At 35.5% G+C, this 16597-nt stretch overlaps 1 protein-coding gene across 7 annotated transcripts in view; it reads left to right on the top strand.

The window, feature by feature from the left end:
* Positions 1-16597, top strand: part of LOC107562748 (protocadherin Fat 1-like) — a 104485-nt gene that overhangs the window by 24412 nt on the left and 63476 nt on the right. For 6 of the 7 annotated variants that reach the window (XR_001606028.1, XM_016247449.1, XM_016247453.1 and 3 more), the window contains exon 1: positions 11922-12141. Coding sequence is in view for 6 of the 7 variants with exons in the window: in XM_016247449.1 (XP_016102935.1) it covers positions 12006-12141 (136 nt within the window). In the remaining variant the exon portion in view is untranslated. Of the gene's footprint in view, positions 1-11826; positions 12142-16597 lie in introns of those variants that run through there. The other variant, XM_016247451.1, reaches the window with a different exon arrangement.

Below are 16597 nucleotides of genomic sequence, written 5' to 3'. Positions count from 1 at the left end.
TTAGGGATGCACCGAATATTCGGCCACCGAAAATTTTCGGCCGAAAATGGCCCAAAAGGGCATTTTCGGTTTTCGGCCGAAAGACTTTTATCACCGAAACAATACGGCCGAAATGTTGTGATGACGCAAACAGAAACCGCGACCTGCACGTGCTTGTCTGAAGCAACATGTCTGCGGTGTGGACGTATTTCAGTGTATCTGAGAAAGACCCACGGACAGCGATTTGCAAAACATGTAATGCCGAAATTTCAAGAGGGGGTGCATCTGCAAAGACTTTCTCCACGTCGGGTTTAATTTATCACCTGAAATCCAAACATTCCGATCGCTACGCTGAATATGAGAGGAACGCGGCACAGAAAAGGAAAACGCTGAATATTCGGTGCATCCCTAATTCTTATCCAAAACAACTAGATGTGCTATGAGTGTGATACATACATACAAAGATGGCACACGAGTACTTGTCTGCTCCGTGCACAAGCACTGACAGCGAGAGACTGTTCAGTGCAGCAGCTCATGTTCTCGATGAGAAGAGGAACAGACTTCACTGTGATAAAGCAGAGAAGCTACTTTTCATCAAGAAAAACCTGCCACTTTACCTCAAGAAGTAGAATGTGCTTGTCTAGTGTTTAAATATTTATTATCCACTTTGCACATCTGCAATTCTTGGTGCATTTGTTGTTGTTAAAGTTCTACGGTTAACATATGGGCTATGGCAGTCTTTGTTTTGATACACTATTATGTTGAAGGCCTACAGAGAAAATATTGTTGTATCTTTAAGCAGTTGCACTTGTTCTGAATGCACTTTCTTGTAGTAGTCCTACAGAGAAAAATTTTAAATGTACTTGACCTAAATGCACTTTGTTTTTATGAGAGAACATTTCATTTTAAAACCTTTCTGCAGGCCAGTAGGCCTGTACATTATTATTTAATGTACACATGAGTGGGGTCAAGTTAAACATTTTAGTTTGAATTTTATTTTATACTGTGCAATGTGCTAAATAAATATTTCCATAATTTGTAATTGATTTATTCTTTGAAACTTTAATATTAATTTATGCAATTGCAATGCCTTGATTTTAGTAAAGTTAGTACACAGTCATAGCCATAAATGCAATGGTACTAATAATTGGCATAATTTCTTTCGGTGTTTCGGTTTTCGGTTTTCGGCCTTGGTTTCCTCTTTTTCGGTTTCGGCCAAGAATTTTCATTTCGGTGCATCCCTAATATATACATAAACACATTTTTTGCAATGATCACTCAAATGTGGTGATCAAACACTTATAATGGTGACAGAGATATGTAAGGGCATTTAACAATTTAACAATAAACTTTACTATCCAAAATGAGTCTGACATCAGTGCACTGAACAGTAAAGTTTGTTTATTCAACTTTAATTCAATTAAATTCAGCCCTAGACCCTTTATATTTTCTCAAAGATCAGACTTCACCCTACATAAATATATGCATTTCTTCTTCAAAAATGGTCTTTTACAAAATAAGACATTTTTACTGCCTATTTGTCAACTACCCTAATAAATCATATCTGTTGACACCAGTAAAAATGTTGGCAGGACAGTTAGAAATCTAAAATAGTGGCCCAAATCCTTCTATTGAGGCCAGATATTATTCATGGTTTTATGAAGTAATAATTGAGTTAATTTATAGTACAAGTATTCTTTAAGGCTGCATACCTAAAGTGAAAGTAAAGTGGGGTAGAGCCTTATTAAAGCCTCTGAAAAAAGTCTGGGAACCAAGAGCATGATATGATTGAAGTTGGGAAAGGAGGGGTGATGGGAGCTTAGCCGAGGGTTCCCTCATAATACTCTTGGTTCTGACACTGGAATCTCAACTATTTCTCTGGAGTCTCAGGAAAGAAAAAGATTGAGAAAAGAGTGAAGCGGGAGGTGGAGAGAAAAATCGCTGAGAAAGTTTATGTAAGCATGTGAGCAGGAGGCCTAAGAAGGCTGAGGAATGCAAGAGCCCAGCAAACAGAATTAACCAAGCCAGTTCAAAGAGAAACGGACCACTTTTTAAAACACAGACCAGGGGAATACACGTCTTAAGCTGCCCTAACTTATTCCTCTGCTTCCACCACCTCCACTACATATGTGAAGCAGTGTAGAGTCACTCTCTGAAGGGCAGAGAATTGCTCAGAGTTAGTCAGGCTTTGCTTTGATGATATTCACAGCAGTTCTGCGAACGTCAACTGTGCTTACAGGAGCTGCAATGTTGTGACTTACTACGCATCCTCATCCAAAAAAAAAAAACATGATATTGACAGTTTTTTTGAAGGCAACTTGTCTCTTTCTGAAAATGAGCACTAGGGATAAACAGGGTTTTACATATCATAATCCTCTATTTGACAACCCTGGTAATCTTGTTCTGGCTTTCTAATTTGGTGCAATTGCCAGCTTTTCATTCACATACAATTTGTAATTTTTCAAACTGAATCTGTGCCATGTGTTTGAATGTGTGTATAAAAAAAGAAGCAAGGGTTTCTTCAGCTATCATGGGCACTTTTAGCCTTGTGGACTATTAGAACGTAAAACCTCTTGAAACACACTTTTCACACTCTCTCTAGTTTTGTTTGTCCACCAACAATTTCCAACATTGGATTTGACCTTCATTGCCAGAATTGTCTCCCTCCAGTTTTTCTGAAAGCATCACACTAGATTAGGGAGGGGGATATGACGATTTTTGATCGTGGACGATAAAAATGTCTCCACAATCTGCTTTTGAAGAAATATCGTAGTATCGCGCTACAGCGCACATTCTTTCAGTTGCAGTTCTGGCACCTCCATCTCTATTTGCTGTACAACGCCTCAAACATTCACATCAAATTTTAACTCAGTGGTAGAGTTACACTCATGGGACACTGCACTTATTCGCAATCACAAAAGTACATTATTTGCATGTGCTTCAAAGTCTTGCCGGTTAATCATTTCATTCGTGTGCTGTTCTAACGTACGCTTTTTCTGAGCGCATACACCCGAAGCGCGCGCACTAAAAAGCCTGTCAAATAGCACCTGATTACTGAAGTTATTTTGTGCTAATACTGTCAAAACACACAAGGTTTACATATAGACTCAGTTGGTTATGTCTAAAATGAAAGTAAACAGTTGAGAGAAAAATTGATGCGTGACTGTTTATTTGATGCGTGCAGGTCTTAAAGGGACAGTACTAAACATGTTGCCGACTGTCATTAAAGGGATAGTTCACCCTAAAATTTTATTTCTGTCATTATTTACTCACTCACATGTTGTCTCAAATCTGTATTAATTTCTTGTGCTGAACACAGAAGATATTTTGAAGAACGTGGGTAACCAAACAGTAAACTGTTTGGTTTTCCACATTCTTCAAAATAGCATTTATGTTCAGCAGAAGAAAGAAACTCATTCGGGTTTAAAATAAATTTTGAAATTATGGTATAAAAATAAAACACTGACAGAATTGACAGACAGATGACAGAATGTTTATTCTTTAATGTTAAAACAACAAAACACAAAGAGAAAAGACTGAAAAAATGTAATACAGTTGCTTTAATAGGAATCAATCTATATAGTGTTTTATTTTTATATTTGTTCATTCAATTTCTTGAATGCCACTGCTAAATACACCGATTGTACCTGAAAATAAAACACTGTTTGTTTTATTTGTATATTATGTGTATTTGTAATGTGTATTTTTATTCTAATTTTTAATAGCAAAGATAAAATAATGACAAAGATTTTTATCTTCACCCACTTTGGCCTAAATATCCGCCATTCTTTTTTATATTTTGTTACCTTGAAAGGCTTTGTCTTTATAATAGGGAAATAAGTTTGGCTGTTATTCTCAGACAACTTGCAAAATAGTAAAACCAATATTACAAAGAATTGTGACAAAATCGTGAATCGTGATATTTCTAAAAATAAATCGTGATATAAATTTTTTGCCATATCGCCCACCCCTACACTAGAGGTGTTATTTCACATCTCAAATTACAGTACCATTAAAAAGTTTGCATTTTATTTTGAATTAATACTTTTATTTCGCAGGGATGCATGAAATTGAACAAAATTCAAGACATTTTATAATGTTACAAATGGTTTCTATTTTAAATAAATGCTGTTCTTTTGAACTTTCTATTCCTCAAAAAAATAATAAAAAAAAATACACATTTTTAATTGAAATTTTTCACAATATTGCTGTTTTTACTATATTTTTAATCAAATAAATGCAGCTTTGGTTAGCATATCATCTTTCGAAAACAACAAAATGCTTGTTAACGCTGTGTGGAGATGGTGTAGTCGTGGTCGTCTCGTGATCTAATCAGTCACTGGGGATGTCGAACCAGTCTGAGAATGAAATTAGCTTCCTTTCTGTCTCTCTTTGCACACACAAATATGCACACACACCTGTGTGCAAGGTCAGCCATGTCGAGTCAGTGCGAGCGGTTCTCATTGTTCATTGAGGCAGTCAGGTTGCTGTGAAATGTCTCGATTCAGGGTGAAGGAATGAACAGACAAAACAGCCAGAAAGAAAGACCTGCTGCATTTCTGTCATTATATTCTATAGCTTCAGGATAGGTTTCACAACTTCCTCAACCACAGTGGATTGAAAGGTGTGCCAGAATACCTACGAAACAACCTTAATTCACTGAGTGAATCATCACAATTACAGATCGTACGGATTGTGTTTGAATACGCCAAGACGTTTGTGCGGAATTTCCTAATTCCAATTCTTGTTTGAACTAAACTGGGCTACATCTATTGCTAGTTTGTAGATAAAGGATTCAACATTGGGGAAATATTTTGGTAGATATGAAATATAAACTATAAAAATGTTGCACTGATGATTGTACCAGCATTTAAGCTTGAGCTTTAATGCTTACGAATGCCTGAAGCTTCTTTATAACAAAAGCTTTATCTTAGTCAGGGTTGGTTAGTATTGTAAAAGACTCGTGTTTATGAAACGGAATCCTGTTGGGAATGTTTATTTTTAGGTAAATGTTCTTGCACGTCAATTCAGGTGCAATTCTCTCAACCAGGCTTCTAGAAGACAACTGATTATGGGCAGTTTAGCTGGTAAATCCATGCTATTGGTCTATTCAGACCAAGTCAAAGTTTCATTATTTTATTAATTTTTACAATCATATTTAAAGATTTTAAAACTTAAATATGCAATGAGTCCAAACCCTTTTTATGATTTTAATTAGATGGGATTTGTAATATTTTATATTTAATTAGATTATAGGTTAGTTTGAAATTTTAATACTAATAATTTCACTCATACACACACACACACACACACACACACACACACATACACATACACATACACACACACACACACACACGCACACATACACATTTCGTATTAAAATTGATATACATTTTCTTCGGAGAATGACACAGTTTTGGCACCAGATGTGTCAGTGTGAATACTTCTGTAACTATTCAGGTTCTTGACTAGTTCACTCTTTAATTTTTAGCATCAGAAATGCTAAAAGTAGACAATATATTAGGGATGCACTGAAATGAAAATTCTGGGCCAAAACCGAAAAGTCTGGATGCACTTGGCTGAAAATAGAAACCGAAAATTTTATTAATTATTTATTGTTTTATTAAATAAAATAATTTTTTTGTAAGACTTTTTAATGTAACTTAATCATTTTAATGATACTGAATTAAAAAAACACAAGTAACCACCTTTTTTATTGAAAATAGCACAATAAAATTTGACAGAAAATATATTAATTATCATTTATTTATTTATATTTTAGACTCATTATCAAAATAATGTATAGTCCTACAAAGCTAATATTATCAGAGCATGTGAACAGAGCATAGCGTCACGAGAGGGTAGCGTCATTTTACCAGCGTTGCCATATTACATCACAGTAACGCTACTGCAAACAGGAACAAGTATACTACATAGAAATTTCCTGTTGCCGCGTTATTTGAGCGGACATTGCTTTTCCGGTGAGCACGAGTAAGCAGTACATGAGCAGAACGCACATTCATAGAGCGGAATATTGAGCAGAGCATCGCACCGCACCCTATATCTTTGGCCAAATACCAAAAATGCCATTTTCGGCTTATATTTTTCTGCGGCCCAAATTTCTGTGCATCCCTACAAAAAATATGAAGTGAATTTTAGCTTAGTATGGTCTTTCAGCATCAGGCTTTAGTGTTATAATATATAACCAAATAAATAAGAAACGTAGAACGTTTATTAGCAAAACGAGTAAGAAAGCTTGGAGGCACGGCATACACCTTGATGTCAAATAAAATAAATAAATGACACAAAGTTTAAATAAAGTAAAATTCAGCAAACAATGTGGAACCAATTAAATAAGACACGAATGTTTAAAAAAACTTCCAAATCACCTTAGATAAACGGCAAAAGTCAACAGGCTTTTCAAAATCCAAAATACTGCCAAACAGGCGCTTTTGCATTTCGTTTCGAAACTAAATCATCCCCGATCGTATTGTCTGTCTCACCCCACTCTTCTTGTCAGTCAGCTCGACTCACTCTCCTCACTGGAGAAATTTAATCTGATCCGTGATGCTACTGTCGTTCGGCACGCTGCATTGAGCAGCCTTGTTCAGTTTTTAATTGTAGTGTCTGTTCTTTTACTGAACTTTTTATTACTATAAAAAATCAAAACGACGGTGGGGGTCGGTGCTGCGGTGGGCAAGTGACGTAACTGGTGTTGAGGCTTAACACCGGTATCACCGTCAACACCGTCTATCGTGGCAAGCCTAACCTCTACACGTGCTAAACAAATCTTTTACAAAGTTCAGTTTAGCAACCTTGAAGATGATTTATGACGTTTCCAAGGCAAGAATTGTAATTACTATTGCTCGTACTTGTGGCAAGGGATTTGAACAAATCCCCGCCCTTAGCATTGAATACTTAGGACCATGTGATATTTCAGTTTTTCTTTTTTAATAAATCTGCAAAAATGTCAACAATTCTGTGTTTTTCGGTCAATATGGTGTGCTGTGTGTACATTAATGAGGAAAAAAAATGAACTTAAATGATTTTAGCAAATGGCTGCAATATAACAAAGAGTGAAAAATTTAAGGGGGTCTGAATACTTTCCGTACCCACTGTATGTAACTCATCCCACATTATTTGTGCTACAACATGAACGATACCTCAAATCAATTGACTTTTGAGAATTCTATTATCTTCATAAGTGAAAACCTTTATGGCATGGTAAACATTAGAATCAGATTATCATCAGAGCTTCTTATTATAATTAAAACGTTTCTTGTTATCGTTGTTTAAAAACAGTTGTGCTGCTAAATATTTTTGTGGAAACTGTGACGTTTTTTTGATTCTGCAGAGAAAGTTCAAAAGAACAGCATTTACTTTAAAGCTAAATCTTTTGTAACATTATACGTGTTTTTACTGTCACTTTTGAATATATTTGATGTGTCCTTGCTGAATAAAAGTATTCATTTCTTGAAAAAAAAAATCTCACTGACTCCAAAATCTAGTTAAAAAAACAATAAAGTCTTGCTTTTTCCATTTGCCTAATTTCTTATGCATGTTCCTTCTTTAAGAATTAGGCTAACTGCAGAGCTTTTACAACATTGAGTATATAACAGTGCTAATCTATGGGCCACCCTACACCGACAGCCATGGTCAAGATGAAGTGAGCTATCCGTTTCCTTTCTCCCACCTCCTATATTGGAGCCTTAAGCTATCCAGCTAAAGTCAGGTGTTACGGATCAATGATGAATGAAAAATAAGGTCAAAAAGGTCAACTAAAACAGCCCGAGCCTGTGAAAAGCAGTTTTTTCTTGTCTGTTTTTAAAGGAGTAAGTCTCTTCTTTCTCACGTAACACCCTTGAGGCTCCATCTAGTCCTGTGAGTTTGCTAAAGCCCAGCAGAGCAAGTTAAGAAGACAAAGAACCAGAACCGGCACTATGCACTGTGCAAAAAGATTCTTCTGGAACAAATCGGATAACGTTGCCGCTTCCTTGTTTCTTATGTCCTTATGTCCAAAGTACATACTTGTACTTTGAAGTTGGAAAGAATGAGAGTATTCTTGAAATGTTTGCAACCTGAATAAACACCACATCTTAAGATTTCTTAACCAGCTAGGTATAATCTCAAAGTTCAAGGGCTCAAGTTTAATCGGATCGAGTTTTCAACGACAGGAGCCTCCCTGTTCTGGCAGGAGTAAACTTTGGCCAGGGAGTGTCTTTCTAGCTCTCTTTCTTCATTCACACACCACACCTGCCTGCCCTCAGTAACGATGAGATCACTTGGCTACTGATAACATTACAGGTCATTTCAGGCAAGCCAATTCTTTATTGCACTTAACTAGTGGATTTTGCCGATACCGATAGCTAGGTTGGACCACACTGGCCGATACCGATTAATTAAACGATAGTTTTAAAATTGATACTGAACAAATACTAAAATAGTGCTTTATTAACAGTATTATATATTAATAATATATAAAACAGTACTGAACCATACTAGTAGTAGTAATAAAAAGAATAAATAATAGTAAATGTTGAAATTAACGCACTCTAACAAGGAGCAATACTTACAAAGCTTTCATTAATCTTAATGCTACAAATGAACTCTTATTTTAAAGTGTTACCATTTCATTTCAACTGTCATGCTTAAAGATGCACATCTTTAAATATATACACAAAGGCTATAGCATTAAAATTATATACATATGGTAGGGGTGTAACGGTACACAAATATGACAGTTCGGTACTTACCTCGGTTTTAATGTCACGGTTCGGTATGATTTCGGTACAGCAGGGGGGAAAACTAAACTTTTTTTATGGTTTACTGAACAAGTTGCTCTTTCTTTAGATACATTCAGTTATAGTTAAAATTTTCTTAGTGATAAAAATCTTATCAGCTTATGCTTAAAACTATAGGGAGACCTTTTACATTATAAGGTTACAATTAGGCATAACAACTTAACCTAAACTTAAATTTAATTTTTATTTATTTTTAAATAGATGATCAACACTCAACTTAAAAAAAATAAAAAAAATTATGCAAACATGTAAATTGCACATAATGCAGTTTTTAAATTAACTTATAAATAATACAATTTCTAAGTTATTTGTTTCATAACAGATTAATTTAAACATACTGTACATTAAGTAATTAAGACTAACAGGTTTAGTAAAATATAATGAGTATATGGTGTAATATTTCGCAAAATGCTCCTCTCTAGACTTAATTTCTCTAGTGAACTAACGAGCTGTGTTTTATTTCCACACTGTATTGTTGATGTCTTTCCGAGGTTGAAACACTGATTGAGCAATTACATGAGGCATGAGATGTTCAGTCATGTTTATTCGCATTAAAACTAGTAGTACAGAGGAAGGAATGATCGAGTTCACTCGTGCTCTGCTCTGCACAAATCAGCGGGGCGTCACGACTCAGACACGGGAACCAGCACGTTTCTGAACCGTCCCAGAAGCGGCTCTCTAAGGCGTTTATACAGCGATCTGTCGTGCCACATAAAAGACGGTCAAACGCCATTTATTATTTGAATTTCCTGAGAAGAAGAAGAAGAAGAAGAAAAAAAAACTGTATTCGTGCGGTACACATGCATACCGAACCGAAAGACCCGTACCGAAATGGTTCGGTATGAATACGTGTACCGTTACACCCCTAACATATGGATATTGTATGTATACTCTCACACTTTAACTGCTTCTATTCTTGAACACTTGATGATTATCTAATCAAAATAAAAGTGCAGCGCTGAGTCTAGGAGAACTCACCGGTATCACACACACTCCGGACGCGTCGCGTTCAACTCGAGCAGCGGTCTAAAACAGTTTATTTAATCACCAAGCGGACACAAATTTACTTCAAGAATGAACAATTTGGCATGGATGAGTTTGAAGTTCGGTGTTTAAAAAACGGAGCAAACGGAAAGAGAAAGCGCGACCTATATTATAGCTCTATAAATGAAGCACACAGACTTTATTAGAGCCACAGAAAGACAAAGTTTTGCTGAAAATAAATACACAATTCATTATGTATATTAACAACGATTCGGGACCAATATAATGTAATTTAAAGGAAATTTTCTGTCAACTGCATTTAAATCCGCGTCTGAAGTTTCCCGCTCTGTTCAGCGTGCAGTATCACGTGTCTAAACAAATAGCACGTGCTGTCTGTGATTTCAACCATTAGAGGCTGCTCTCGCACTGTGTAATGACAGCAAAACCTTCTCAGCCGCTCCAGCAATGGACGCAACCTGGAAAACTATCGGCATGGATTTTTGTCGATAACCAATAGTTCCAGAAATCAACTATCGGTGCCGATTAATCTGCAAAACTGATACATCGGTCGACCTCTACACTTAACCAAGCATTCGCTTTATTCAGTATGATACAATAAAATATAAGTAAGATACAATAAAATCTAATGAATCATTCTGCAGCATAAATTACGCCACACTACCATGCATGGCCTGGATAAACATAGAGATCACAGTCCAAGTTCTTCTTTTGCTTTTTTACTCTCTCGCCATCATATGTGATGGATTCAAGTGCTCTTTGTATGCAGACCTGCTGTTTGCTGACTGACGGCCTCCACCTCTTCTTCCTCCCCCATCTCATTCCTTTATGGCAGTGAAACAGAGAGTTTTGCCCGACTGAATAGGCAGACTGTTGACACAGCTGACAGAAATGCAGCACACATGTGAAATGTCCCTAATGTTAATGATTGCTAGGTAGAGCACTGAACAGGTGACTCTGGCTCTAAGCAAGCAAGTTTAATAAAGGCATTCTACACTTAGAGGACCAATAAGACAATCTATAGGAGGTATTAGGTTCCCACTTAAATCTATCAAAGCCACTTATCTGCTTCTAAGGCTGCCATTATCATAGACAAATCATGATGGGTATAGGATGTTGCGGCTGTGAAATGTAGAAATGCTATTTAAAGGTCTACTTTAGGTTTTACAAGAAACATACAGTATGTGTGAAGTGGTTTGCACTCATTTGGGATGAAAACTTGCCAAATGCCAATTTATTTTGTTGTGTGAAAATGTTTGTGTGATGTTGCATCCTGCGAATGACTAGGAGTGCCACTAAAAATGTAAATAGATTAATCAGTTTTAAAATTGACAAACAAGTACATTTAAAACTCTTTATTTCATGTTTAAACATATTTAAATGTAACAATCACTTTTAATAGTTGACAAAATAATTTTTTATTTTAAATTAATTTAAAGTAGTTAAATGTAACAACAAAATACATTAATAATCACTACATTAATTACTACAATATTAGGCTGCTTTTAAATAAAAGGTAACACTTTATTTTAAGGTGTAATTGTTACACTGTAATTATACATTTAAGTACTGAGTAATATTAATTAAGTACATGTACTTAGTATATGGTTGGGTTTAGGATTAGGATTTGGCTTAGGGTTACTTGCATGTAATTATGCATATTTTATTGTTATTATAATAGTAAGTACATGTAATGTGTAACAAGGACACCTTAAAATAAAGTGTTACCAAATAAAATAATAATAAAAAAAACATTGCTTTATTTTAGGTTACACTTTATTTTGTTGTCCTTGTTACAGTGTAATTATACGTTTACGTATTGAGTAATATAGTATTGCTATTACTATAGTAAGTACATGTAACGTGTAACAAGGACACTGTAAAATATAGTGTTAACTTATTTTATTGGTGATTAGTTTCTTCATTTTACTTTTAAATGGCACTCCTAGACATACATAGCATACATAGGTGTAACTTTAAAGAAAAATGCCAGTTGATGTGTCTTAGAGATGACCCTATGATTTCTTCATGTTCTCCTCAGGTGTGATCCGGACACAGGAACTGCTGGACCATGAGACCATACCTCACTACTGGCTGACGGTCTATGCTACTGATCGTGGTGTGGTTCCGCTGTCTTCCTTCGTCGAGGTCTACATCGAAGTCCAGGATGTCAACGATAATGCCCCACAGACCTCCGAACCTGTCTATTATCCATCCGTCATGGAGAACTCACCCAAAGATGTCTCCATCATCCAGATTGAGGCATTTGACCCAGACACCAAATCTAGTGAAAAGCTGTCCTATAAGATCACTAGCGGGAACCCCCAGGGTTTCTTTAGCATCAACCCTAAGACTGGTAAGTGTTTCAAAGAGCTTTGTTTTCATCTTACTGTTCTTCTAGCAGTCGATTTGAAGATGCAGAGGTTGACCGGAATAGACTGAGAGTTTGAAGTAACCGAATTTATCAAATGTGGGTTCAGCTGGACATAAGGCAGATTTATTTTAAAAGATTTCATTGTTTACTTTAAAAGTTTCGGCACACATATTGGGCAACTACTTCACTTATATCTTATAAATGTTGTACAGCGCTGATAAATTAATTTATATACCAGCGTACATTTTGAAAAACCTGAAATTTCAGTTTCAAAAGTAACTTTTTTTGCAAGAAATTAATACTTTTATTCAGCAAAGACACATTAAATTAATTAAAAGTGGCACTAAAGACATGTATTATAATGATGCATTAACCTTCTATTTCTCAAAGAATCTTGAAGAAAAAAGTAAAAAAAATAAAAATAAAATTCTCTGAAAATTCAGTTTTGCCATCTCCGAAATGAATTACATTTTAAAAGAATATTGAAATGGAAAACGGTTATTTTAAATTGCAATGATATTTCACAGTATTTCTGTTTTTACTGTATTTTGATCAAATAAATGCGACCTTGGTGAACATTTCAAAAACGGTTGTTCGTATGGTAACTAACAGCAATTCTGTTAATTATTTGTTCAGCTGACACACAACTCAGTGATTCATTTCCTAGTTAAGCATGGTTTGCAGATCCTGTTCGAAAGGGCCTTTTCATGTCACGTTGACCTATATCAGTACAGTGAAAATGGTCCATCAGAGAAGACATCCATCTACAGGTGCATACAAATAGTAAGAGATAGGGTAGCTGTGTCCTAATGCTCTTCTGAGATTCTTTGAGTGCCATCAGTCCCAAACCTCTGTTTTTTTTTAATGTAAATCTACTGAAGCATAAGGCTCAGTGAGTAAGTGTCTGAAGGCACATTCAGCTGCTCTCGGATCTACTCTGTGTTCTTGTTTTCTCAACATGTCTCTCTCTCTGTCGCTTTCCTCTCTTTCTCACTCTCTTCATGGATCACTGTGTACGCATATGGGGTTTGCTAAATGGACCCACACTGAATATTTTATACAGCTATGGTTCCCCCTCCTCGTCCTCTTCTCCCCCATAGAGTAGAACATGATTTTGCAGGCATACCGAGGAGAATAGGCGTAAAAAGGTGCAAACAGCAGATCCAGAGGCCCGGCAGCTGTAGAAAACCTTAAAATGAATCACTCTTCAATTTCAGGACTTTTCAGAAACATGTTAGGTCAGATTACCTAGCGCCTGCAAAATCTTCACCATTGTTGTCTGAACATGTTTTAGTGCTAAGAACAAATAACTTGTAAAGCTTAACTGAGGAAGACAGTGATAGCTAGCGGCTACAGTTCTATTGCTCCCACAATGTTTTAGATAAAAATACATAAACGAGCCAAACATTAAGACACACTACCGTTCAAACGTTTGTGGTCGGTCAGATTTTTTTAAATGTTTTTGTAGAATACCTCTTATGCTCACCAAAGCTGCATTTGATCAAAATAAAAACAGTAATATTGTAAAATATTATTACAATCAAATAAAAAAATTTCAATTTGTATTATTATTTTTCTATTATTACAATCAAATCAAACAATTTAAATGTCTTTACTGCCATTTTAATCAGCTTGATGCATCCTTGCTGAATAAAAAAACTTTGAATTGTTGTGTACAGTAAGAGTACTGAGCTACATATTAAGAATTTCATGAGAATTATTAAGATTTTTAGAATTTTGGCAAATCTGAGCAAAATTTTAGACATTTTGAGATCTCTTCTGAAACTCCTGTGTGTGATATTATTAGATCTTTTTCTTAGGAAAAACATTTGTTCTACATTCAGTCTCATTACTGCTTAGGAGGAACATTTAAGATTATAAAGAGATTTAATTTGTAATTTTTCTTTGCTATGGGTACACTTCTTCACAGTGTTTTACTGACTTGTGTGGTCTTTTTTTCCCCATGCAGTTACATACACAAATGTCAAATAACAAAGGTTATTTTTGCTAGCAGTGGCCAATGAGAGTTTTCAGACCAAATAAGGGTTTGTCCTCCAGCAGACTGTGTTCTCTCAGTAATGGTTCCCCACTTGGATTTGCTCCAGGGAAAGAAAGAAAGAAAAGGGAGGAAAAAAGAGAGGAAAATTGAGGCAGTCTGACTTTTTAGTAGAATATTAACCATTCCAGGAGTGGCGGATATGTGTGGGTTATTAAAGTGCCTGTTTGTGTGTGTTACCAAGAGTAAGAGATAAGACTCTATTTAAGATAAAAGTGCTTTTGCAACACTTTTAGTTTTAAGTCCGGAAGTTCTTCATTCGTAGTGATTAACAGAGATGGTTCATAAGAGGTTCCTGAAATATTTTGTCATCTTGCAAGTGCATATCAGATCTCCAGAGGAAGGGCTCTGCAAAGCACAACTGATCTTGTGCAACCATATCGGTATGTAATGTAGACGGTACATCTTTTGTCAAAAGCACAGGGTTCTCACCCACCCAAACACTTACAGACTCAGACATAATATAATATAGCTGGGAGTAATCAGGGATGGGTCCATCTCTTCCTAGATAACATACAGCTGCACAGCGTGTACATATCTGGCAATGAATAAAGTTCATTGGAGGAGGTATTTTCTGTACAGATGTTCCATTTATTTAAGCAGTTTCTAAAAATAAATAATAATTTAAAAAGACAGTGGTTTTCAGTCAGTGAAAAGATTCAAATTCAGCCTCAAGGCACTGTTGCTATTGTTAACTACAACTAAAACTATTGTCTTTTCCATTGCTTGTAATACATCTGAAATAAAATAAGATGACAATGAATTAGAATTTTTGAAATTATAAATGTTGCCTTTGGAAATAATTGAATAAAACTATTCAAAACAACAAGAACAAAAGCTGAATAAATGTGTAAAACTAAAAATTAAAACTGAAAATATAAAAATAAAAGCTAATTTAAATTATCAATAAACACTTTAATAGTATTGAAATACTAAAATAGCACTGTCTCAAGGTTGATTGGTTTGGCTGCTTGAATTTCCTTTAGCGCAGATTTGCATTGGCTTATCGTGGGTGATGAATGAACAAGATGATGTTCTCCCTGCTTTACTAAGCATTTCACAATAACCAGGAGTATAATCCATTTAATCATAATGACTTGCACTACTGTTTTGAGTTTTGAGCCCATAGGGAAAATGAAAGATTTCACTTATTAACTCAGAATGAAAATGAGGGGGGAAAACACTAAACAGCCTCAGAATGAAAATGAAATGTTTCAGTCACTATCTGTTTAGAAATAAATGAAACATTTAAGTGACTGCCTCTAATAAATAAAAGTTTGGGTTAGATTTCAGTGACTGCCTTAAAAACGATGGGAGATAAATCTAAACTAGGCTTTGAGACTTGTCACTGAGAATTAGCTAAAGCAGGGCTCCACTAAGAGATCCGTACTAAATCTCTATACACGGGTACCAACAGCCATTTTGTGTGTACTTGTGTGAAAGAGAAAGAGTGTGCAGGCAGTAACAATATACTACAATAGTCATTTCAACAATTCATAAATTCTTTGCAACACTTAAAAGCGCTTCATGTGCTTCTAAGCAATCACTCAATTAACTCATAACCTTTATCACAGGTTGCAACCATAGCTACTTGCGTTGTTTATATTTGAACAAGGTTTCCATGAACGCTTCGTTGAATCTGGAGTTTAATTGTTATCACCGGTGACCTCTATTATTCGTTTTTCATTTTTTGCCCAAACCGTCACGCCTGACGATAAAGCAGTTAAATATACAGCAGGCCAAACCTCAGTAATTACATGCTCAGAAACAGCAGAGCCCTGTGCTGGCGTGTCTACAAAGCTGCCCTGCAAAAAAAATAGGACCTGTGGGAAGAAGCAGAATAAACTTGTTTGTTGGTTCGCTGGTAGATCGGTGAAGAGCACATCTGCAGGCTTGGAGTTTGATTGTTTATTTCTCAGCTGACATTTTTGTCTGCTTGGTCACAAAAGCACCTTGGTTGATATTGATTGGTTGGTTTAGTTGTTTGTGTGTGTGTGAGGTAACTAAGGGCTTTGATGAGAGTTTTTTTTTTTTTTTGGCAACAGTAAACAGGTTTTAGTGCTGCTTTTGTGTTTCATTGAAGGGAACATGTCATGGAAAACAGGATTTTCCTTGATCTTTTGAAAAGAGTTTAATGTACTATATAGACACTTGAATGTGCACAACACAAAGCCTCCACACCAGTACAATAAGAACATTTCTAGAAAATAAGCTGCAAAACAACTAATTCAAAAAAATAGACATAACTATAACCTCTATATTTGATATATAAGCACATTTGCATAATGTGCACAATGCTATTTAAATTAAATTAATTAATTTATCCATCCATCCATCGGTTATCTCTTATTTATGTATGTATGTATGCATGTATGTATGTGT

The sequence above is a fragment of the Sinocyclocheilus grahami genome, unplaced genomic scaffold, assembly GCF_001515645.1.
Source record: "Sinocyclocheilus grahami isolate Dianchi unplaced genomic scaffold, SAMN03320097.WGS_v1.1 scaffold836.1, whole genome shotgun sequence".
NCBI lineage: Eukaryota > Metazoa > Chordata > Actinopteri > Cypriniformes > Cyprinidae > Sinocyclocheilus > Sinocyclocheilus grahami.
The sequence above is the reverse complement of the archived record's forward strand: the minus strand, read 5'-3'. Positions and strand labels throughout refer to the sequence as shown.